This window comes from Oncorhynchus mykiss, chromosome 8 (genome assembly GCF_057628025.1).
Source record: "Oncorhynchus mykiss isolate SJ-2025 chromosome 8, ASM5762802v1, whole genome shotgun sequence".
NCBI classification, from domain to species: domain Eukaryota; kingdom Metazoa; phylum Chordata; class Actinopteri; order Salmoniformes; family Salmonidae; genus Oncorhynchus; species Oncorhynchus mykiss.
Window position 1 is genome coordinate 31,505,939 of NC_143029.1, and position 24,689 is coordinate 31,530,627.

The following is a 24,689-nucleotide window of genomic DNA, read 5'->3' on the forward strand; positions in this document are numbered from 1 at the left end:
AGCAGAATTTCTGAAGCTCTGTTTTCCATTCTCTCCTTATATGGCTGTGATTGCGCAACGAATGAGCCTACACTTTCTGTCGTTCGCCCAAGGTCTTAGCAGCATTGTGACGTATTTGTAGGCATATCATTGGAAGATTGACCATAAGAGACTACATTTTCCAAGTGTCCGCCTGGTGTCCTGCGTCGAATTCGGTGCGCAATTGCCAGCTGCTTCTACTTTACCATTTGATTCAGGGGAGAAAGCATGTGTCCAAGAACGATGTATCAATGAAGAGATATGTGAAAAACACCTTGATGATTGATTCTAAACAACGTTTGCCATGTTTTCAGTCGATATTATGGAGTTAATTTGGAAAAAAGTTTGCGTTTTGAGGACTGAATTTATGGATTTTTTTTGGTAGCCAAATGTGATGTATAAAACGGAGCTATTTCTAATACACAAGGAATCTTTTTGGAAAAACTGAGCATCTGCTATCTAACTGAGAGTATCCTCATTGAAAACATCAGAAGTTCTTCAAAGGTAAATGATTTTATTTGAAGGCTTTTATGTTTTTGTTAATGTTGCGTGCTGGATGCTAACGCTAATGCTAACGCTAAATGCTAACGCGAAATGCTAACTCTAGCTAGCTACTTTTACACAAATTATTGTTTTCCTATGGTTGAGAAGCATATTTTGAAAATCTGAGATGACAGTGTTGTTTACAAAAGGCTAAGCTTGAGAGATGGCATATTTATTTCATTTCATTTGCGATTTTCATAAATAGTTAACGTTGTGTTATGCTAATGAGCTTGCTGATAGATTTACACAATCCTGGATACAGGGGTTTTTTCATAGCTAAACGTGACGCAGAAAACGGAGCGATTTGTCCTAAACAAATCATCTTTCAGGAAAAACTGAACATTTGCTATCTGAGAGTCTCCTCATTGAAAACATCTGAAGTTCTTCAAAGGTAAATGATTTTTTTGAATGCTTTTCTGTTTTTTTGTGTAAATGTTGCCAGCTGAATGCTAATGCTAAATGCTACGTTAGCCATCAATACTGTTACACAAATGCTTGTTTTGCAATGGTTGAGAAGCATATTTTGAAAATCTGAGATGACAGTGTTGTTTACAAAAGGCTAAGCTTGAGAGCTAGCATATTTATTTCATTTCATTTGCGATTTTCATGAATAGTTAACGTTGCGTTATGGTAATGAGCTTGAGTCTGTATTCACGAACCCGGATCCGGGATGGGGAGATCAGAAAGGTTAAATACAGAGGTCAATGCTAATGAATGGACAGCTTTGTAAAGATACACCGAATGAGGGAACCTGGCCCCTTTCATTCCAAAGTTTGAGGGTAAGTAAAACTGAGTAATTCCTTTTTGAGTGGAGACAGAGCTTTGGGGGGAGAAAAACACAGATTTTCATTGACCCTGTGTAAAACAGCATTTTTCCACATTGTCATCGATAACCTATAATACAACCTTGATACTACCCATCCCGGACCCGGGAGCGTAATCATCGCCTGAAACTAATTAGCATAACGCAGCGGACATAAATATCCCTAGAAAATATACCTATTCATGAAAATCACAAATGAAATATATTGAGACACAGCTTAGCCCTTTGTTAATCACCCTGTCATCTCAGATTTTCAAAATATGCTTTACAGCCAACGCTAGACAAGCATTTGTGTAAGTTTATAATAGCCTAGCATAGCATTATGCCTTGCTAGCAGCAGGCAACCTTGTCATGGAAATCAGAAAAGCAATCAAATTAAATAGTTTATCTTTGATGAACTTCGGATGTTTTCACTCACGAGACTCCCAGGTAGATAGCCAAAGTTAATTTTTTTCCCAAAATATTATTTTTGTAGGCAAAACAGCTCTGTTTGTTATTCTTCACGTTTGGCTGAGAAATCGCCCGGAAATTGCGGTCACCACAACGCCAAATTTTTTTCCAAATTAGCTCCATAATAATGACAAACATGGCAAACCTTGTTTAGAATCCATCCTCAAGGTGTTTCTCTAATATCTATTCGATAATATATCCGTCGGGACAATTCCTTTTTCTCTAGGACCGATTGGAGTAATGGCTACCTCTGTATTTTACGCGAGAATCTCTCTCGGAGCCACCATGTGACCACTTACGCAATGTGCCCCCATACGGCTATTCTTCAACAGAAATGCGTAAAACTATGTCACTATGCTGTAGACACCTTGGGGAATACGTAGAAAGCGTAAGCTCGTTGATGGAACATTCACAGCCATATAGGGAGTCATTGGAACGCAGCGCTTTCAAAACCTGGGGCACTTCCGGATGGATTTTTCTCAGGCTTTCGCTTGCAACATCAGTTCTGTTATACTCACAGACAATATCTTTGCAGTTTTGGAAACGTTAGAGTGTTTTCTATCGAAAGCCGTCAACTATATGCATATTCTAGCATCTTTTCCTGACAAAATATCCCGTTTAAAACGGGAATGTTTTTTTTTCCAAAAATGAAAATACTGCCCCTAGAGTTCCAAGAGGTTATTAATTAATTAATTAATGGATACTAGAAATACTTAACTTCACCAAAGCCTCTTAGAACCAATCAGACACGTTGGAACTAGATACATTACATGCACAGATACCATAGATAGTCTATTCTGTCACAGTGACCAATCTGACACACATCACAGGCTAGGAGCAGCTCATGGGTACTTAGGGGTAAAGTGCCTTGCTCGAGGGCGCAACGGCACTATTTTGTATACAGAAATATTGTAGGGTCAGTAACTTATAGGTTGTTGGTTCAAATCCCTAAACCAGCAAGGCGGCGAATTATGCCGTTCAGCCACTTGAGCAAGGCAGTTAACCCCCAACAACAACTGCTCCCTGGGTGCCAAAGACGTGGATGTCGATTAAAGCAGCGGAAGACACATTTTGGTTTAACTTCTTATGGTATAGGGGACGGTTGCGTTCCACTTGGAAAAAAAACAGGGAAAATGCAGCACGGCAAATAAAATAAAATTATATAAAAATCAAACTTTCATTAAATCACACATGTAAGATACTCAATTAAAGCTACACTCGTTGTGAATCCAGCCAACATTTTAAAAAGGCTTTTCGGCGAAAGCATAAGAAGCTATTACCTGATGACAGCACAATGTCAACCAAGAGATTAGCATATTTCAACCCTGCAGGCGCTACACAAAACGCTGAAATAAAATATAAAACATGCATTACCTTTGATGAGCTTCTTTTTGTTGGCACTCCAATATGTCCCATAAACATCACAATTGGTCCTTTTGTTTGATTAATTCCGTCCATATATATCCAAATGTCCATTTATTTGACGCGTTTGATCCAGAAAAAAACAGCTTCCAAAAAACGCAACTACACAATATTTCAAAAGTTGCCTATAAACTTTGCCCAAATATTTTGAACTATTTTGTAATACAACTTTAGGTATTTTTAAACGTTAATAATCGATCATTGTAGACGGCACAATCTGCTTTCAATACAGGAAGTAAACAAACCATGCTCCTTTTTACGTATTGCGCAACTCTCAATAGTGTAACGTTGTTCCTGGATGTGCCTCTTCTTCATTGCACAAATGAATAACCTCAACCAAATTCCAAAGACTGGTGACATCCAGTGGAAGCGGTAGGAACTGAAAACAGGTTCCCAATAAATATCCCATGGCAATGACAACTCAGGGAACAGTCAGAGGCAAAAAAAAATAAAACATTCTGAACAGTTAGTCCTCTGGGTTTTGCCTGCTACATAAGTTTTGTTTTACTCACAGACATGATTCAAATAGTTTTAGAAACTTCAGTGTTTTCTATCCCCATCTACTAATAATATGCATATCTTATATTCCTGGCATGAGTAGCAGAAATTTGAAATTGGGCACGCTATTTATCCAAAAGTGAAAATGCTGCCCCCTATACCTTAACAGGTTAATGCATTCAGTTGTGCAACTGATTTGGTATCCCCTTTCCCTTTTACCCTATTTTTTTCAGCGGAAGAGATGGACCAGGAAACCCTCTTACTTTTGGATGGCTTGACTATGGCCTGAAGTTAAAGAACATAAATGCCTTACAAGCAGTGAGTATTCTGTAAACGGCACCTTTTTTATACACGAGGAGAGGTCCACGGGACACACACATGAATACATAGGACTGTAGACACACCAAGCGACACACTGAGCTTGAGCAGTAGAGGGGTCTTGCCAGGTACATGTTGAAAGATTTGGGTATTTTGAAAACACATTTTTGAAATAAATGTATAATTAATTGAATACTTCGTGCTCACAACAGTTAAATGTGAGACGGCAGCCCACGTGACCAAGTGGCACAACAACATCTGGCCGGCAAACCAGGTTGCGGAGTACCTGAAGGAGACCGCAATCCAGAGGACCAGCCCGAATGGGGCCAAGACAATCGAGATAGTCTGAGAGTATCCACGTTTGTTAATACAATATTTGCTAAAATATTGTGCTATTGGTTCTCTCAAATGCGTTTTTTTCCTCTTAGGGTTGAGACCTCATTGTTTGGATTTTAAAATTAGAAACGGCATTGGGTGTGGCTACTGTGTGAACGTGGATCTGAGCAAGTGTGATATCATACATTTTTGTGAATATGTACTGTATGTAAATGTTAAGTTGTGTATTGTTTTTGTCAATGTATGTTTTTGTTTGTCAAAAGAAAAAGATAAATAACATATTACAAAAAAAGTAATTATCTGTCACTACAGATACTACTACTGCTCAGGACTTCTACAATTTAAAGCCAGACTGCTCCAGGAAACTGACTAATAGCTGGATCGCGGTCTACAAGGACAAAAAAAACTTCGCTTCGCCAGCCCAGAGAGAAGCAGGCTCAAGATCTTCTCTTCGAAGTGCAGGTATAGTTTGAAATTACCCTGCTGGTGGTGCCTCAGATGCTAATTTATTTATTCACTATAAGTTATTCACTAAATATTCTTCTCTTCAGATACACAAGGTGATGTGATGGAAAATGTTATGAAGCGTGAGGGAAATTTCCCGTCTGACCAAAAGAGGACAAGTAATGGAATGGAATGCCCCGCTGACAGCTGTCTGTGGGCATTCATAAGAGAAGTGTTTACATGGTCTGCAGCCACTGATAATAGCACGAGGTGTATATAAATATATATGGTGCATAGGAAGTAACAGGATAATCGTTGAAGATGCTCATGGGGTAATAAGGGAGATTAGAGTGTGTTTGGGAATAGTACTAAGTGAATGTGGATGTGAGAGTTGTGTGCATGTGAAAGAGGTGCGTGTCTGAAAGAATACCCCAACCAGTTCTATAACCTGAGTTTTTTTAATCTATAATGTTATCTAGAGTTATCATATATGTATAGGAAGTAGCAGTAAGCTAGTCTTAGGAGAAGGCTGTGTTTTTGTATACGTGCTTGTTTTGGGTGTATTAAAACCCCTATTGTGTATTCCTGCACCTGTCTCCAAATCCTTTATACCAGCGTGACAATGATAATTATCACAGATTGAGTGATAAGAGGATGAAATGTGATGGAACATTATGTTGGTGCTTTTCTATTAACCAATTTCTGTGTTCATGCAAGTAACTAATTGAACGAATCCTCACTATCAATATCTGCAATTTGGTATTATGCCCTGACCCTTGTTTTGATAATGAAAGATCTCAGTTTCAAGGTCTCAGATTAGAGAGAAGAAGCATCATGAGATATTGGTCTGTCACATGCATGACCCAGTATTGGTCAGTCACATGAATGAAGCAAATGTTAATTATTAATTAATTATGAATGATGAATAAGCTAAATCATGCAAATGTAACTTGTCTGTATATAAAATATCTAACAGGACTGCTCCGATAGAGCTCCTGATCGACATGTGTACTTGGTGCATTGAGTTGGTTGGAACCACTCCAGTGTGCTGATAATAAACAATGATTAATTTAAGTACATTAATTAATGTACTTTATTTTTTTTATTTGACCTTAATTTAACCAGGTAAGCTAGTTGAGAACAAGTTCTCATTTACAACTGCAACCTGGCCAAGATAAAGCAAAGCAGTGCGACACAAACAACAACACAGAGTTACACATGGAATAAACAAGCGTACAGTCAATAACACAATAGAAAAAAAATAAGTCTATGTGCAAATGGACACTTCAAGTGTCCCTCTAGAATTTCCACAACAGTGACATTGCTTTAAGACTTCTGCCAGTGGTCCTCCCAACACCAGTCTTCAAGATATGCGAATTACTTCCAGCCTAGGGAAATTATTGGGATAATTAGAGTATGGCATTTTGTAAACCTTGAATGAAAGGAACAGCATTCCAAAATCTGTTGCGCATTTTCCCACTGGAGATGTTTCCAGCAAACTGACTTTTGCGGAGAAAAGGCTGTGCTTGATGATGTAGTGTACATAAAAATGTATGTTGCCGTTAAATTCCCATGTATCGAATAAAAAAAATAGAAGTTAAATGGGTTTCCATCATTTTCAACTCTACTGATGGTTTTGTCACAAACTGTTGCATTATATAGGGAATGTGCCCACTCTGGTCTTGACACATGAGCTCTAGTCAACAGCTCGCACATACAGTTGTGGTAGGCTATCTACATCATGAGATTATTACGGATAAGAGAGATATTTACATTGTCAAACGGCCACCAAGCATCGATCATGTCACCAAAATTAGACCCTCAATATTTATTGGAAAGGAGCATCAAGCTCATCACCTTGCACTTTTACGATCCTGTGAAGTTTAACTTATTTCATCTGTAGCTAATTAACTGCTGAGTTTCCACTGCCATTTCTTGCATAATTAATTTTAACTACACAAAAAGATCCCATGTCGAACAAACAAATTGTCTGTAGGCATTTATAAAATTGCACCAGCATTTCATGTTTCCACCAGCTCTGACTTTTTTCATGCATCAGGTAATTCATCTGCATGAAATGGTTGGATGGAAACATGGTTAGTGTTGTGTAAATGGACCTATGAGCTCCAGCCCAAAATTAATGGAAGGTATAGGCTTTAAAACAGGGATTGGGTGTTGATTGACATAAATGGCAATAAAATATACAAAATACAATGTGTGATGGCATTGTCAGTGTGCCTCCATGATTTGCACAAGTCCTCATATTCTAAAATCAAATGATTTCACCAACAGGTTGGGACCAACATGGTTGATTAACTGCACCAGGCGGAGGTGTCCAGACCCTACCCATTTGTGTTGACTCTTGGGGACTGCTTACAGGTGTTTATGGTCATTAGTGGACGGGCATTGGAGCAAGGTACACTGCTTGTGGCACTGGATGTGTGCTTCAAGCCCTATTATGTGCTTCATAACAACTTTCCCACTGTGCCCCAGCATGGGAACTCCTACAGACCACAGTGTATTGGCTACCAGGAACAGAATAGCTCACAGTACGACGGCTGCGCGCATGTCTTTTTTCCACTGAACAATAGTGGATACTTTTCTGCTCTTGTATGTAGTGTGAGAAGTGACAGGAGGAAGCACAGCCCTCCGGCTGATGTGTTCCTGTGAATGACTAGATCAATGGCTGGATGAGCCAGAAGTGTCTCGTTCCGATGCTAATATGCACTTAAGCCACTATTTATAGCTCTGTTAAATGGACTTTTATTTTGTTTAATGCATTTGTGCCTGTTTTTTGCTTACGGTATGGTATTTGTCTCGTTTGCCTTTAGTTCAACTACTGAAGTGCGTTCTAGTACATGTTCATTCTATTACAATTCATTTTAAAATACAAATGTTACATTGGGGATTGTGAAAAGTGCTTTAATAATGAAATAGAGTTAAGTAACGAGTCATTAGTCCATGTCCTTAGTAGTGTCCTTCAAATGTTTATTTTACACTTGTGCTGTGTAAGAATGGTTTTAACTCAACCCAAATGTAGACGATTATTGTATGGCAAAACAGCATGGTGTGTGTGTGTGTGTGTGTGTGTGTGTGTGTGTGTGTGCTGTCACCTAAGATAGCTGTAGTGTGTCAATGAATGTGAATATCCATTGATTAGCTCTGGCACCGTCTGATAGACAGATCTGTGTTACTACCACTTAAAACAGACAGTGTCACACGCATGCAAGCTGTGTTTTTCTGAGATTGCAATCGAAGTGTTCACATCCATTTCAACTGAGGCTTTATTCTGATGTTTGGACTTTTCGGGTTCATGAAATAATAAAAATAAATTATAATAAACAATCCTATCTGATGTAGTCATATCTTGTGAATGAATACATATTTAGACAATAGGGCTTTGTTTCAATGTGCTATTTAAAAATATATTCTTGTACATTTTCTGACATGATGTCAGAAAGGGAGTTTTTCCTAGCCACTGTGCTTCTACACCTGCATTGCTTGCTGTTTGGGGTTTTATGCTGGGTTTCTGTACAGCACTTTGAGATATCAGCTGATGTAAGGGCTATATAAATACATTTGATATGTTCTGAAATGCAGGCAATAGAAATTAATTATTTTAAATTCAACATTGTATCTTGAGTGTATGGGATGGTAGAGAAGGCTAAAATATGCACGCAAAATTGAAATTAGAATGACCTCTGGGTCAATCCCCCTACCCAATGTGCTGGGTTTGTCACAACCCAACACACTGGGTTGTTTTAACCCAGCAATATAGTCTAATTTGTTGGGTTAGAAGCACAACCCAAGCCCGCTGGGTTGAATTAACCCAATGCTGTGTTTGCCCAATATTGACCCAGTACTGGGTTGTCAAAATTACCCCACATTTTTTGCACTCTGTTAATTAGGTTAGTATTGTGGAATAACTGCACTGCTGTTGATCCATCCTCAATGTTCTCCTATCACAGCCATTCAACTCTGTAACTGTTTTAAAGTCACCATTGGCCTCATGGTGAAATCCCTGTGAGGTATCCTTCCTCACCGGCAACTGAGTTAGGAAAGACAACTGTATCTTTGGTAGTGACTGGGTGTATTGATACACCATCGAAAGTAATTAATAACTTCACCATGCTCAAAAGGATATTCAATATCTGTTTATGCTTTATTTTTATCCATCTACCAATAGGTGCCCTTCTTTGCGAGGCATTGGAAAACCTCCATGGTCTTTGTGGTTGAATCTGTGTTTGAGATGCACTGCTCCACTGAGAGACCTTACAGATAATTGTATGTGTCGGCTACAGAGATGAGTTTGTCATTTAAAAATCTTGTTAAACACTATTATTGCCCACAGAGTGAGTCCATGCAACTTATGTGACTTGTTAAGCAAATTGTTAGTCCTAAGCTTATTGAGGCTTGCCATAACAAAGGGGTTGAATACTTATTGACTCAGGACATTTCAGCTTTTAATTTTTATGAATTTATAAACCTGTTCAAAAAATATATAATTCCACTTTGACATTATGGGTTATTGTGTGTAGATCAGTGAAACAAAATCTAAATGGAATCCATTTTAAATTCAGGCTGTAACACATGTGGAGAAAGTCAAATGGTGGGAATCATTTCTGAAGGCACTGTAGGTAGGGATAAAGTGGCTAGGCAAAAGGATAGATAATAGACAGGCACAGCAGCGTATGTGGCGAGTGTGAAAGTGTGTGTGTTTGGCGTCAGTATGCATGTGTGCGCATGTTCGCGCTTGTGTGTGTGGGCGTATGTAGTGTGTGTGTTGGGGTGTCAGTGTAAATAGGTGTGAGTGTGTGGGTAGAGTCCAGTGTGTGCGCATAGAGTCAGTGCAAGAGAGTCTGTGCATAAAAAGGCTCAATGCAGTTAGTCTGGGTAGCCATTTGATAGGCTATTTAACAGTATTGCTTAGCAAGCTTAAGGCTTGTGGGGTAGAAGTTGTTCAGGGTTATTTTGTTTCCAGACTTGTTGCATTTGTATGGCTTGCCATGAAGTAGCAGAAGACAGTCTTGGGTGACTGGAGTCTTTGAAAATGTTTTGGGACTCTGAGCTCTGACACCATCTGGTATAGAAGTCCAGGATGACAGGGAGCTCGGGCCCAGTGATGTAGTGGGCCGTACTCACCACTCTCTGTCGAGCGTCGCAGTCGGTTGCTTTGCAGTTGCCGTGCCAAGTGGTGATGCAGCCAGTCAAGATGCTCTCAATGGTGCAGCTGTAGAACTTTTTGAGGAGGGCCCTTGCAAAAATCTTTCAGCCTCCTGGTACACTCACTCATTCACCCATTCTCTCTACTGGGTTCTGTTCAATGGGGTACCCAACATTTTAAAACGTTTTGCAATGGAAAAAGGAAATGAGCGTTTGCAATAGAGCAATGTTTTGTTTATCACGCTTACGCTGATGTCGAGACCTTGACAAACTTAAGTGACGAACATGAAAACACTAGAGACTGATAGTTATAGCTATGTTCAACAAGTACTCGGAGTGTACCAAACATTAGCAACAACTTCCTAATATTTTCCTTTGCCTCGCTGGCTTGCTATCTTTCTCGGTAATCAATCCTCAGATGACATCTGCGATGTTGTAGACAATAACCATCTGATCACGTGTTTGTTAACTTTCATGAACTGCACGTGATCATGTCCACTGCTAGGTAAACAACGAGATTTCTGATTACGAACTGAGTGCGCAAACTTTTGCTGACGGGGCCGGGAAACGATTCCGTGTAGCCACCTTCACGGAATCGCTTCAGTCCACTTTCTCCCGTTTGGTGGCAAATGAACAAGGCCCTGTATTGTTTTTCCTGTTGGCTTGCGAGCAAGAAGCAGAAGCAAGGTCAGGTTCCATTACGCGGTAGCAGCATAATCCTCTGCTTGTGTAATTCCCCTTTTAAAATGCCTTCTGGTGTTTCCCAAAATGGACAAACCTGCATGACTCGCCACCAAGGGAGGGTGAGCAGGGAGGCTGGGCTGAAGAGCAGGCTACGGCTTCTCACCGCCACACTTCTGACTCTGGCACTCAACCCTTAAGTCAATTATCCTACAGCCTCTACTGTACCTCATTTTCTCCAGCCCCGTCTCTCTCGCAGACACACAAACACACATATATGTATATACACAGTGCCGTCGGAAAGTATTCAGAAACCTTGACTTTTTCCACATTTTGTTACGTTACAGCCTTATTCTGAAATTGATTTTAATCAAATAAAACATCTCAGCAATATACAAACAATCCCCATAATGACAAAGAAAAAAACAGGTTTGTAGAAATGTTTGCAAATGTATTCAAATTAATAGACAGAAATACCTTATTTACGTAACTATTCACACCCTTTGCTACGAGACTCAAAATTGAGCTCAAGTGCATCCTATTTCCATTGGACACCCTTGAGATGTTTCTACAACTTGATTAGAGTCCTCCTACGGTAAATTCAATCGATTGGACATGCTCTGGAAAGGCACACACCTGTCTATATAATTGACAGTGTATTTCAGAGCAAAAACCAAACCATGAGGTTGAAGGAATAGTCCATAGAGCTCAGAGACAGGATTGTGTCGAGGAACAGATCTGGGGAAGGGTACCAAAAAATGTTGCAGCAGTGAAGCGCCCCAAGAACACAGTGGCCTCCATCATTCTTAATGGATGATTAATTAATTTGTGGAATTTCAAATCAAATGAATTTCTTTCCTTAATGCGTTTGAACCAATCAGTTGTGTTGTGACAAGTTAGGGTTGGTATACAGAAGGTAGCCCTATTTGAAGTCCATATTATGGCAAGAACAGCTCAAATGAGCTAAGACAAATTACAGTCCATCAGTTAATACAGAAAATTTCAAGAACTTTGAAAGTTTCTTCAAGTGCAATCGCAAAAACCATCAAGCGCTTTGATGAAACTGGCTCTCTTGAGGACCGCCACAGGAAAGGAAGATCCAGAGTTACTTCTGCTGCAGTGGATAAGTTCATTAGAATTACCAGTCTCAGAAATCAGCAATTAACTGCAACTCAGATTGCAGCACAAATAAATGCTTCATAGAGTTCACATACCAGACACATCAACATCAACATAGGAGACTACATGAATCAGGCCTTCATGGTCAAATTGCTGCAAAGAAACCACTACTAAAGGACACCAATAATAATAAGAAGAGACTTGCTTGGGCCAAGAAACACAAGCAATGGACATTAGCCCAGTGGAAATCTGTCAAAGCTGGGACAAAGGAGACTGAAAAACAGCTTCTATTTCAAGGCCATCAGACTGTTAAATTACCATCACTAGCACAGAGAGGCTGCAGACTAAATACACAGACTTAAAATCATTGGCCACTTTAATAAATGGAACACTAGACACTTTAATAAAGTCCCTTTAATAATGTTTACATATCTTGCATTACTCATCTCACATGTACAGTTGAAGTCGGAGGTTTACATACACTTAGGTTGGAGTCATTAAAACTTGTTTTTCAACCACTCCACAAATTTCTTGTTAACAAACTATAGTTTGGCAAGTCGGTTAGGACATCTATTTTGTGGATGGCACAAGTCATTTTTCCAACAATTGTTCATATACAGATTATTTCACTGTATCACAATTCCAGTAGGTCAGAAGTTCACATACACTAAGTTGACTGTGCCTTTAAAACAGCTTGGAAAATTCCAGAAAACTAAGTAATGGCTTTAGAAGCTTCTGATAGTTTAATTGAATCATTTGAGTCAATTGGAAGTGTACCTGTGGATGTATTTCAAGGCCTACCTTCAAACTCAGTGCCTCTTTGCTTGACATCATGGGAAAATCAAAAGAAACCAGCCAAGACCTCAGAAAAAAATAGACCTCCACAAGTCTGGTTCATCCTTGGGAGCAATTTCCAAACACCTGAAGGTACCATGTTCATCTGTACAAACAATAGTATGCAAGTATAAACACCATGGGACCACGCAGCCATCATACCGCTCAGATGTCCTCTGGTCTGATGAAACAAAAATATAACTGTTTGGCCATAATGACCATAGTTATGTTTGGAGGGAAAAAAGGGAATGCTTGCAAGCTGAAGAACATCATCCCAACCGTGAAGCACGGGGGTGGCAGCATCATGTTGTGGGGGTGCTTTGCAGCAGGAGGGACTGGTGCACTTCACCAAATAGATGGCATCATGAGGCAGGAAACGTATGTGGCTATATTGAAGCAACATCTCAAGACATCAGTCAGGAAGTTAAAGCTTGGTCGCAAATGGGTCTTCCAAATGAACAATGTGACAAAATGGCTTAAGGACAACAAAGTCAAGGTATTGGAGTTTCCATCACAAAGCCCTGACCTCAATCCTATAGAAAATGTGTGGGCAGAACTGAAAAAACATGTGCAAGCAAAGAGGCCTACAAACCTGACTCAGTTATACCAGCTCTGTCAGGAGGAACGGGTCAAAATTCACCCAACTTATTGTGGGAAGCTTGTGGAAGGCTACCTGAAACGTTTGACCTAAGTTAAACCATTTAAAGGCAATGCTACCAAATACTAATTGAATGCATGTAAACTTCTGACCCACTGGGAATGTGATGAAAGAAATAATAGCTGAAATAAATAATTCTCTACTATTATTCTGACATTTCACATTCTTAAAATGAAGTGGTGATCCTAACTGACCTAAAACAGGTACATTTTTTACTAGGATTAAATGTCAGTAATTGTGAAAATCTGAGTTTAAATGCATTTGGCTAAGGTGTATGTAAACTTCCGACTTTAACTGTAGTCTATACTATCTACTGTATCTCAGTGTATGCTGCTCTGACATTGCTCGTCCATATATTTAAATATTCTTAATTCCATTACTTAGATTTGTGTGTATTAGGTATTTGTTGTGACATTGTTAGATATTACTGCACTGTCGGAATTAGAAGCACATGCATTTTGCTACCCCCACAATAACATCTTCTAAACACATGTATGTGACAAATAAAATGTCATTTGAGATTTTTGATTCCAGCCGCCGAGTCTTTGTGAGACGCAGAGTAGGTGAACAGATGATCTCCGCATGTGTGGTTCCCACAGTGAAACATGGATCAGGAGGTGTGATGGTGCTTTGCTGGTGACGCTGTCAGCGATTTATTTAGAATTCACAGCATACTTAACCAGCATGGCTACCACAGCATTCTGCAGCAATAGTGGGACTATCCTTTGTTTTTCAACAGGACAATGACCCAAACCCCACCTCTAGGCTAGTTGACCAAGAAGGAGAGTGATGGAGTGCTGCATCAGATGACATGGCCTCGACAATCAACCAACCTCAACCCAATTGAGATGGTTTGGGATGAGTTGGACTGCAGAGTGATTGAAAAGCTGCCAACAAGTGCTCAGTATATGTGGGAACTTCATGAGGTGAATACCTCATGAAGCTGGTTGAGAGAATGCCAAGATTATTCAAAGTAGCCACCCTTTGCCTTGATGACAGCTTTGCACAATCTAAAATAAAAAATATATTTTGATTTGTTTAATTACCACTTTTGGGGGGGTTACTAGATGATTCTACATAGTTTGATATCTTCACTATTATTCTACAATGTAGAAAATAGTAAAAAAATAAAGAAACACCCCTTCAATGAGTAGGTGTACTAAAACTTTTGACCAGTAGTGTGTGTATATATACACAGCCGTATCAAGGCTGCCAGCGCCATAACGTGTCAATTTTGGGGGCAGTGTGACTCACCTTCTCCTCTCGCTCCATGCCAAAAACACGCAACATACACTCACCTCTCCCCCTCCACATCCCTCCCTCCCTTGTTCCTTCTTCCAGATTAGTGTGATGCAGTATCTAAAACCACTGTAATCAAAAAATCCCCCAGGGGATTATTACATACTAGAAACTAAAGCCATAATAACCTTTGCTTTATTTTTCAGTTCTACTTTGCTTTTTAGCATTCAAATCTTTTTTTTATATATATATTAGTTTTTTTTTTTTCATTCCAGATACAAACTTAAACGAACAACAACTTGCGGAGACGCACACAAACAAGGACTTCATCTCATCTGCCTAGACCCGCATGTTCACACCCCCACCCCTAGTGCCTGAATTATTGTTTGCCACTTGGCCTTAAAATTGTACCAATTCATTTTTTCAAATAAATAAATCTTTAGATTGTGTTATTGATGCTTTTAGTGTACATTTTTTTCAAGTTGAGTGACGAGAAGTGAAGTGTCCAACCCATTGGGTATCTCACTACACTCCCATATGCCATGTCTTGAAATATGCAGACTGACAGAACAAAGGTTTACATTGTAATACTTCTAACAGCCAACTTTCTAGCCCCGCCCATAACTTTTGGACTTTATAGCATTCCCAGAAAGCACGGATTATTGAGTCATTATTGGTTTTGTACTTAAGACATGACTCTGCCGTTGTGCTGTAGAATTTGTGAATTTTGTCTCTTGTATAATAAATTCTGTAGTTTATACTGGATTAAGTGTATATTTTTGTTAACTGTAATTTATGCTTCAACTTTCCCTCCATCTTGTGCCAATGTCAGTTCTTTTCAAGTCTTAGTTCCAATAGTTAAAAAAAAATCTAAAAATTGTCCGTTGGATAGGCTCTCTGCAAGGTTTTGTATATCTTCCCTATCATATGAACACCCTTTTCTGACTCAAATATGATTCCCTCAAGGTTTCTCTTATGTCCAAAAGATTTCAAATCGAAATGTCGTGATATGCAATTTTTAATTTGCATGTATTTGAAACTAGCATTCAGTTCTAATGTACCATAGAATATGAATTATGCTACTGGAAGAAAAAATAAAAGAGTAAATGTACAGTATTTGGCCAATATATTCCTCCTGCGATTTAACCTTGCATTCCTTCTCCCCCACACAAAAAAACAGTTTCAAGCCTGCAGCTTTAAATTAGCATTGGGGGCCTGAAAGAAATTCAATCGTTTAAAAGACCCGCAGCATTTGAGTAAGTGCCTGTAACAAAGTACAAGTGGCAAATAAATTGTTCCCTCGCCAATTTGGATCACGTCACCGTGTAAGGGCTAATAAAACATGAGTTTTGCAATAAAACAGTACTGCTTTCAAATTAAGCAGAACTACAGCTACAGCAGTACAACAGTTTGCATTCATCATTAGGACAGTCAAAGGAGAAATGAAATCTCTAAAACACACGTTTTAATTAGATCAGAGTGAGGGTTAATGACTCAAGTGAGTGATGGGTCAAAAAAGAAAAAATACAGAAGCAATAATGATTCTGTGAATGAAGTAAAATATCATTATATATTGTTTTTTATTTGATCCCTGTGCTTCATAGTCTAGTGTACCAGCAACATAATTTGTAGCTTTTTTCAATAGAAAAAAAAAGTGTATTTCTAAGAACGTAATATTGCTGAATGGCCAATAAACCTAATTTACGACAACGGTCATCATTAAGCGTCATCCAGCTCTGATCAACATTAGCACCTCTGGTGAACCCAGAACTACTAAGCGAAGAGGTAATGATGAGGAGGAAAGAGAAGACCAAATCAGGCGGAAGATAATCTATGCATCTCACAAACACTGGCCTAATTACGTGCAACTTTAGATGGGGTACATACTCAGGATTTTTTTTAAACTAGGATAATAATAATAATAATAATAATAATAATAATAATAATAAGCATCCATCCATATAGACTACCCTGGTGCCATCCCCAGCCCACATCTCCATGCTCTGCCCCAGGTGGCCGAGGCTGAGGTGGAGCGCATGGGGAGACTCACACTGAGCTTATTCCTGGAAACAAAACTGTGCTCTCATATGAGCAGAGCATGTAAAATAGCCATGATTTTAGATTATAAAACATATTTTTTTGCCAGGAGAAGGGTAGAACAAAAGGAATGGGATGGAGAAAATAGGAATGAGTGGGGCAGTCTGCCTGCAGTGGGCAAGAAGACGTAAACAAACAAAAAATTAAATAATCCCCCTCTGGATTAGAAGTCGTAAAATTTTCAGCACATAATCTTGTCAACTGGCACTCGTCTGAAAAGGACCCTACTGCGTTTAAATTAGTTAATGCTCTAAATGTTCAAAGTGCTTGACAATACAAATCCAATATACTTTGAGAGTAATATAAAAAATATAAATAAATTACTCATCCTCCAATTATAGATAGGGAAACTATTGTAGAGTTAAAAATGTGTTATTTTTAACACTAAGTGTTAACTCATATAACAATCATGGAGGCCTAGATTGAAGTAAACACTTCCAACACTTAACACTGACAAAACTTCCTCTTATAAAACGACGCTTCAACCCTTAACACTTTCAGTGAGGCCCCCAAAGGATTCTGCTAGCTGTGGCTGGTAATGAGAAACAGACACCCAATCTCCATTGGGCCAAATGTGTCACAAAGAAACTATAAATAGCCGGAAACACAACCTTCCAAAGTGTCTGTTACCTCGTGTCACCCTCAGAGTGTTTAAAGATGCAAAGTCCCCTGTTTTAGGGATCTGCGTTGTTCTGGTACCGGTTCCGACTGACATTTTCGCTTATAAATTCATCTGTGAACACCATAGATGGAACTGGCTTGCTTGAGCATTAGCCCTGATTCTCACAGACCTAGGAGTATGTCTCTTCTGCCTTTGTGAAGCAGGATGTGAAATCTGACACCATTTGAAGCTGGGATGTCCCTCCTACCATTTCATTCACTCTCCCGACTGTTCATTAACTACTGGCTGAACCCTTCATCACAGCCACTAACATCGTAGCGCAGCAGGAGAGCGTGATTTCGTCGCTGTAACACATTCAGGGGTTAAAATAAGGGGGTACGGTTCGGTACGGTAAAATAAATAGTGGGGATATGCTGTACCAGTAAAATGTGAGCCTGTCACAATTAATACAACACCATTATTTAACATTATGGCATGTCAGCAGGGATCCTCAACTAGATTCAAACGCAGGCTGGGTTTTTTTCGTGAGCGTATGGTCAGGGGGCCGGAACATAATTACAAATCATTTGTAGACTGCAAGAATCACAAATAGATAACATTTTTGACAAAAACATGATCATTTCAAACTTTGCTTACATTTGTATATGATCATGTGTATCTATTAAGAATGGGAATAATTGGGAACAGATTTGCTAAATTAAAATAACTGGTGTTTTTACAATCTTTTATGTCCAGCGAGGAAAAAAAAATACAAAATAAATACATCACTTTTTGTTCAGAAGACTTGGGGGGGACAAATAAAACGGCCACAAGTTGGGTAACCCTGATGAATACTACAGCAAAGCCTGCAAAAATACTACAGTGAATACTATAGTATTTATACCATAGTATACTATAGCATTTTTTCATGTGGGTATGTTATCAAAACAAGAACATAAGGCATAAAGGCTTCATAATTCATAAAGATCATGTTAACTGACTGATATTATCTCAGATCAAAACGTAAAAGATCTCCTAAGCCTGTGTTAACCTGAGACCTTATTTTCTGTATTTATCCCAAAACCCCATTCTTTCCCCATTAATTTCCCCCATAGGAATGGCTGAACGAACCAGAGGTAACTCATGTACATTTTTTAGGACTACAGTAATCAGGATACAAATAATAAATGCAAAACTATTGCCATGGTCGACAGTAGTTTTCTCCAGTGATGGGAGCATACCTGGCTCTGTGCAGTTCTTCGACTCGGTCTCGTTGTCGTTGTCGGGTTCATGTCCCATGAGCTTCCTTCCCCAATGTTCATGCTTCTCGTGTCCATTTTTTAATGTTATTCCGTACCCTGGAAGAAAAGAGGCATCCTTGCTCACGGAAAATCATAGCCATGTTACATAAAGAAGTTGAGTAACATCAGTGTTATTAAGTACTTAATTAAAAATACTTTAAGATACCCCAAAAAACTGCTTAAATAGTATCTGTACTTTACTATTTATATATTTGACAAATTCTACTCCGCTACATTCCTAAATAACACTTTTTACTCCCATGCATTTTCCTTCAAAAGTCCTTTTAACATTTTGAATGCTCACACAGGAGAGCAATATGATTGTATTCACACACCTAGCAATATAACGCGTTGTCATCCCTACTGCCTCCGATCTGGCGAACTCACTAAACACAAATAATGCCTTTTTGTAAATAATGTCAGAGAGATCCCCTGGCTGTCCGAAAAAAACAACGTGCCATCTGGTTTGCTTAATATAAAGAATTTGATGTATAGCATTTACTTTTTTACACCACTGTACTTCAGTACATTTCAAACCAGATACTTTAAAAATTTTACTCAAGTATTATTACTTTGAATCATTTTCTATTAAGGTATCTTTACTTTTACTCACGTATGACAATTGAGTACTTTTTCTCACCACTGAGTAACATTGAACGAGACATAACCAATGTATCTGTGAAAAGGGTGCTGAAAAATACAGATGCATTCATGGGGTGGCAGGGTAGCCTAGTGGTTAGAGCGTTGGACTAGTAACCGGAAGGTTGCAAGTTCAAACCCCCGAGCTGACAAGGTACAAACATGTCGTTCTTAACTGACTTGCCTGGTTAAATATAGGTTTAAAAAAATAATTAAATGACAATGATTGTAATATTGATCATTTGAAACTAATGGATATGCATGGAAATTCTACCACAAACTAAATTGATAAGTAAATGCATTGTAGGCTATAATACAAAAATCTCTGAAACTGAAAACACTTACAGTGGGGCAAAAAGGTATTTAGTCAGCCACCAATTGTGCAAGTTCTCCCACTTAAAAAGATGAAAGAGGCCTGTAATTGTCATCATAGGTACACTATGACAGACAAAATGAGAAGAAAAAAAAATCCAGCAAATTATGGTGGAAAATAAGTATTTGGTCACCTACAAACAAGCAAGATTTCTGGCTCTCACAGGCCTGCCTTCTTTAAGAGGCTACTCTGTCCTCCACTTGTTACCTGTCCACCACCTCAAACAGTCACACTCCAAACTCCACTATAGCCAAGACCAAAGAGCTGTTAAAGGACACCAGAAACAAAATTGTAGACCTGCACCAGGCTGGGAAGACTGAATCTGCAATAGGTAAGCAGCTTGGTTTGAAGAAATCAACTGTGGGAGCAATTATTAGGAAATGGAAGACATACAAGACCACTGATAATCTCCCTCGATCTGGGGCTCCACGCAAGATACCCCGTGGGGTCAAAATGATCACAAGAACGGTGAGCAAAAATCCCAGAACCACAGTGAATGACCTGCAGACAGCTGGGACCAAAGTAACAAAGCCTACCATCAGTAACACACTACGCCGCCAGGCACTCAAATCCTGCAGTGCCAGGCCCGTCTGAAGTTTGCTAGAGAGCATTTGGATGATCCAGAAGAAGATTGGGAGAATGTCATATGGTCAGATGAAACCAAAATATAACTTTTTGGTAAAAACTCAACTCGTCGTGTTTGGAGGACAACGAATGCTGAGTTGCATCCATAGAACACCATACCTACTGTGAAGCATGGGGGTGGAAACATCATGCTTTGGGGCTGTTTTTCTGCAAAGGGACCAGGACGACTGATCCGTGTAAAGGAAAGAATGAATGGTGCCATGTATCGTGAGATTTTGAGTGAAAACCTCCTTCCATCAGCAAGGGCATTGAAGATGAAATGTGGCTGGGTCTTTCAGCATGACAACGATCCCAAACACACCGCCCGGGCAACGAAGGAGTGGCTTCGTAAGAAGCATTTCAAGGTCCTGGAATGGCCTAGCAATCTTCCAGATCTCAACCCCATAGAAAATATTTGGAGGGAGTTGAAAGTCTGTGTTGCCCAGCAACAGCCCCAAAACATCACTGCTCTAGAGGAGATCTGCATGGAGGAATGGGCCAAAATACCAGCAAACAGTGTGTGAAAACCTTGTGAAGACTTACAGAAAACGTTTGACCTCTGTCATTGCCAACAAAGGGTATATAACAAAGTATTGAGATAAACTTTTGTTATTGACCAAATACTTACTTTCCACCATAATTTGCAAATAAATTCATTAAAAATCCTACAATGTGATTTTCTGGATTTTTTTCTCTCATTTTGTCTGTCATAGTTAAAGTGTACCTATGATGAAAATTACAGGCCTCTCATCTTTTTAAGTAGGAGAATTTGCACAATTGGTGGCTGACTAAATAATTTTTTGCCCCACTGTATCTCCCTCACTAGCTTTAAGCACCAGCTGTCAGAGCAGCTCACAGATTACTGCACCTGTACATAGCCCATCTATAATTTAGCCCAAACAACTACCGTTTCCCCTACTGTATTTATTTATTTATTTATTTATTTATTTATTTATTTATTTAGCTCCTTTGCAACCATTATTTTTATTTCGCACATTCTCCCACTGCAAATGTACCATTCCACTGTTTTACTTGCTATATTGCATTTACTTTGCCACCATGGCCTTTTTTTGTGCCTTTACCTCCCTTCATTTGCTCACATCGTGTATATATAGACTTATTTTTCTACTGTATGTTTGTTTTACTCCATGTGTAACTCTGTGTTGTTGTATGTGTCTAACTGCTTTGCTTTATCTTGGCCAGGTCGCAATTGTAAATGAGAACTTGTTCTCAACTAGCCTACCTGGTTAAATAAAGGATAGAAAAATGTCGTAACGCATCTTAATGTCTTAACTCAAAGCTCGAGTCTGGTTGGTCTGTTCAGTTCTTGACCGTGACTTGACCAAAAATCAATACCCCAAGGGAAAGGTTAGTCAGTCATTCAGTTAAGACACTCATCCCTTTTCTGTTGGTGGTTGAAATCAGTGAGCCTATAATCTAACTGGGGTTACAAACACTGACAGGTTGTAAATCTGGGTTCTTTGCACATTCCAATCTCATTGAAAACCTTCGAGAAATGACTGATGGAAAGCCAGAAGCGTCGCAAGTTGGCCCTGTGTATGGGTGATTTGCATCCAGTAATCGGGAATTAAACAGTTCTCATTTTGTATTCATCCCACTTGAAACCCTTAACAGTCAAACCTGAAAGGATGGGGGAAATTCATTGTATTTATTTATGTCACCTTTATTTAACTAGGCACGTCAGTTAAGAACAAATTCTTCATTACAATGATGGCCTACCCCAGCCAAACCCTAACAACCCTGGGGCAATTGCGAGCTGCCCTATGGGACTCCAAATTGTGGCTGATTGTGATACAGCCTGGAATCGAACCAGGATCTGTAGTGGTGCCTCTAGCACTGAGATGCAGTGCCTTAGACCACTGCACCACTAGGGAGTTTTAAAAAAAAGGCTATTTGTTGTATTTCAAAAGTGATGTTGAATTGTGTTTGGTTGTCAACGCTACCAAATATCAACATTTGAAGGAGATGTATTTTCTGCTTGAATAGTTCTCTGTGCAACTGATTTATTCTGGCATTAATTCCAGTTTGACTACAAATTAATAAATTATAGAGTAGGACTAAATCAAATCAAACTTGAAATGCACTTTTAAAACAGAAGTTTGATTTAGTCCTATTCTTTAACTTAGATTTTTGGTTGAGATGGAGATGTGAATCCAACATACACACCGAGTCTACAAAACATTAAGAACACCTGCTATTTCCATAACATAGACTGACCAGGTGAAAGCTTTGATCCCTTATTGATGTCACTTGTTAAATCCACGTCAAAACAGAGTAGATGAAGGGGAGGAGATAGGTTAAAGAAGGTTTATTAAGCCTTGAGACAATTGAGACATGGATTGTGTGTGTGTGCCATTCAGAGGGTGAATGGGCAAGACAAAACATGGAAGTGCTTTTGAACGGGGTATGGTAGAAAGTGCCACACGTTGCGGTTTGTGTCAAGAACTGCAACGCTGCTGGGTTTTTCACACGCAACAGTTTCCTGTGTGTATCAAAGAATGGTCCACCATCCAAAGGACATCCAGCCAACTTGATGACTGTGGGAAGCATTGACGTCAACATGGGCCAGCATCCCTGTGGAGCACTTTCAACACCTTGTAGAGTCCATGCCCCGGCGAATTAAGGTTGTTCTGAGGGCAAAATGTTGATATTTTGTTGTGTTGACAACCAAACACAATTCAATAATATCATTAAATATCATCAAATTTGAAATCAACCAGAGCTTGAAGCCCTAGGCCTATTGTATTGTCCATTTTTAGTTGATTTCTGGATTGAATTTAAACAATTACTGTTGATGATAGCAATAGCAACATTGATGATTGATACAAGTGTGGACAAATTGAATTTGCTCTGTTAAACTTATTACCCTTGAGGATGACTTTGATAGTAGCAGTGAATCTATTTCGTTTTTTAAGTGATGATCTCTCAATCACTCTCACAATAGCACATTGGTAATAGTCAGTAACAAATGTCATAGCTAAGCAGGGTTGTACTGGGTTAAAAACCTGGAATGGGAGACCAAAGGGTAGCTGTAGATCAGGTATGGGCAACTTTGATGGGAATGTAATTCTGTGCGTTTTGCTGCAATTTTACATATTTTGCCATAGGGTGGAGACAAATGTTTGCCATTTAATGTTTTTAACTTAGTAGGAAAAAAAACTAAATACATTAAAGTTATTCAAAGGTGCATTAATTTGCTCAAGTTAATCATAATGCATTAGTGATTGATATTTACATGCAACCTTCTGAAAGGAAACAGGAATGCCCCCATCGGTTTGTTGTGCGAGGTGTTTGCATGCGTATGTCTTCACTTTGTGTAGCCGTTAGCGTCAATGCTAACGATAACTGTCTGCTGGTAGATGGAAAAGCTTTCCCAAAAACATTCTCAATTAAATGCTAACTACAAAGTAGCCCATGTCTATCTGGCAGAATGATATCATGAATATTTGCATCAGTCCAGTGGCCTTTTGTTTTGCAAACTCTGCAATCACATGAGCGCTACAGAAACACTGGTCTCTGGCTGGTGCTCACCTACATTAAAGGGTAACTACACTCAAAATTCAACATGTATTTTTTCCCAAGACCTCAAAGGTGGTCTCCTGATCTGGTTTAAGCATTGTTGTAGACCTAGAACATCCAATTGTTTTGTTTTTCTCAAAATGATGTCAGCAAAAAAGCTGACAATACTAGGAAAACTGAAACCTGGAAAAACAAAACGGAATTTTGGAAAAAGATTCACAGAATCAGGAAAGAAATCGAACAGATTTTATAGGGCCCTATTAGGACTACAGAGAGAGAGAGAGAGAGAGAGAGAGGGCATATTCATCCTGCAACTCAGTGAGAGTGAGATGAACCAATGACACCCATCAATCTCTGCCAACTTCCTGTGCCACGAACGGCTCCCACACAAACACGGCTCCTCTCTGCCCTGACACTGCTGAGACGTCCCAGTGCCATCTCCCTCACCATCACCCTACAACACACACACACCTGTCAGACCAGGCCTGGCTCTAGCTCTGTAACCACCTGGCGTACTCTCAAAAGTACTCGACCTTCCCCATCTCCATTATGGAGACATACCCTGCTCTAACCAAAATGGAGGGTGACAGAGACATAACCCTTAAGTAATCCATCACTCAATTCCCATCCATCTGGCCATATTCTGTTGGCACTACATTTGTCACAGACAAACAACCCCAGAGTACTCCCATCCATAAAAACAGGAGTCAGAAAGGGGGCATGGGCATATTATGACATTACGAATGCCTGGTTCCTATTCTTATGGTGATTTGGGATTGAGAGCAATATGGAGAGCAGTCAGATGCGTTCAGAGGGGATTAGGGAGGGGGGAGAATTAAAGAGATAATGGAGGGGAGGTGAGGGGTTACACCTGTATTTCTCTCTGATCAAACACCTGCCTCCAACATCTGCCTCGCCTCACAAAAGTGATGGTCAAACATGAGACGTGTCCAATCATGGTAGGCATT

At 39.4% G+C, this 24,689-nt stretch overlaps 1 protein-coding gene and 1 long non-coding RNA gene across 2 annotated transcripts in view; one reads left to right on the forward strand and one right to left on the reverse strand.

The window, feature by feature from the left end:
- The window catches only part of LOC110529773 (sodium/potassium/calcium exchanger 4), a 75,916-nt gene that overhangs the window by 46,037 nt on the left and 5,190 nt on the right, over positions 1-24,689 (reverse strand). Inside the window, exon 2 of the mRNA XM_021612293.3 lies at positions 18,486-18,602. Within this exon, the coding sequence (XP_021467968.1) occupies positions 18,486-18,602 (117 nt within the window). The remainder of the gene's footprint in view (positions 1-18,485; positions 18,603-24,689) is intronic.
- On the forward strand, positions 384-4,676 carry LOC149981491 (uncharacterized). The gene is made up of 3 exons (XR_016497736.1): positions 384-522; positions 3,988-4,072; positions 4,285-4,676. It is a non-coding gene; the product is annotated as an uncharacterized LOC149981491 (long non-coding RNA).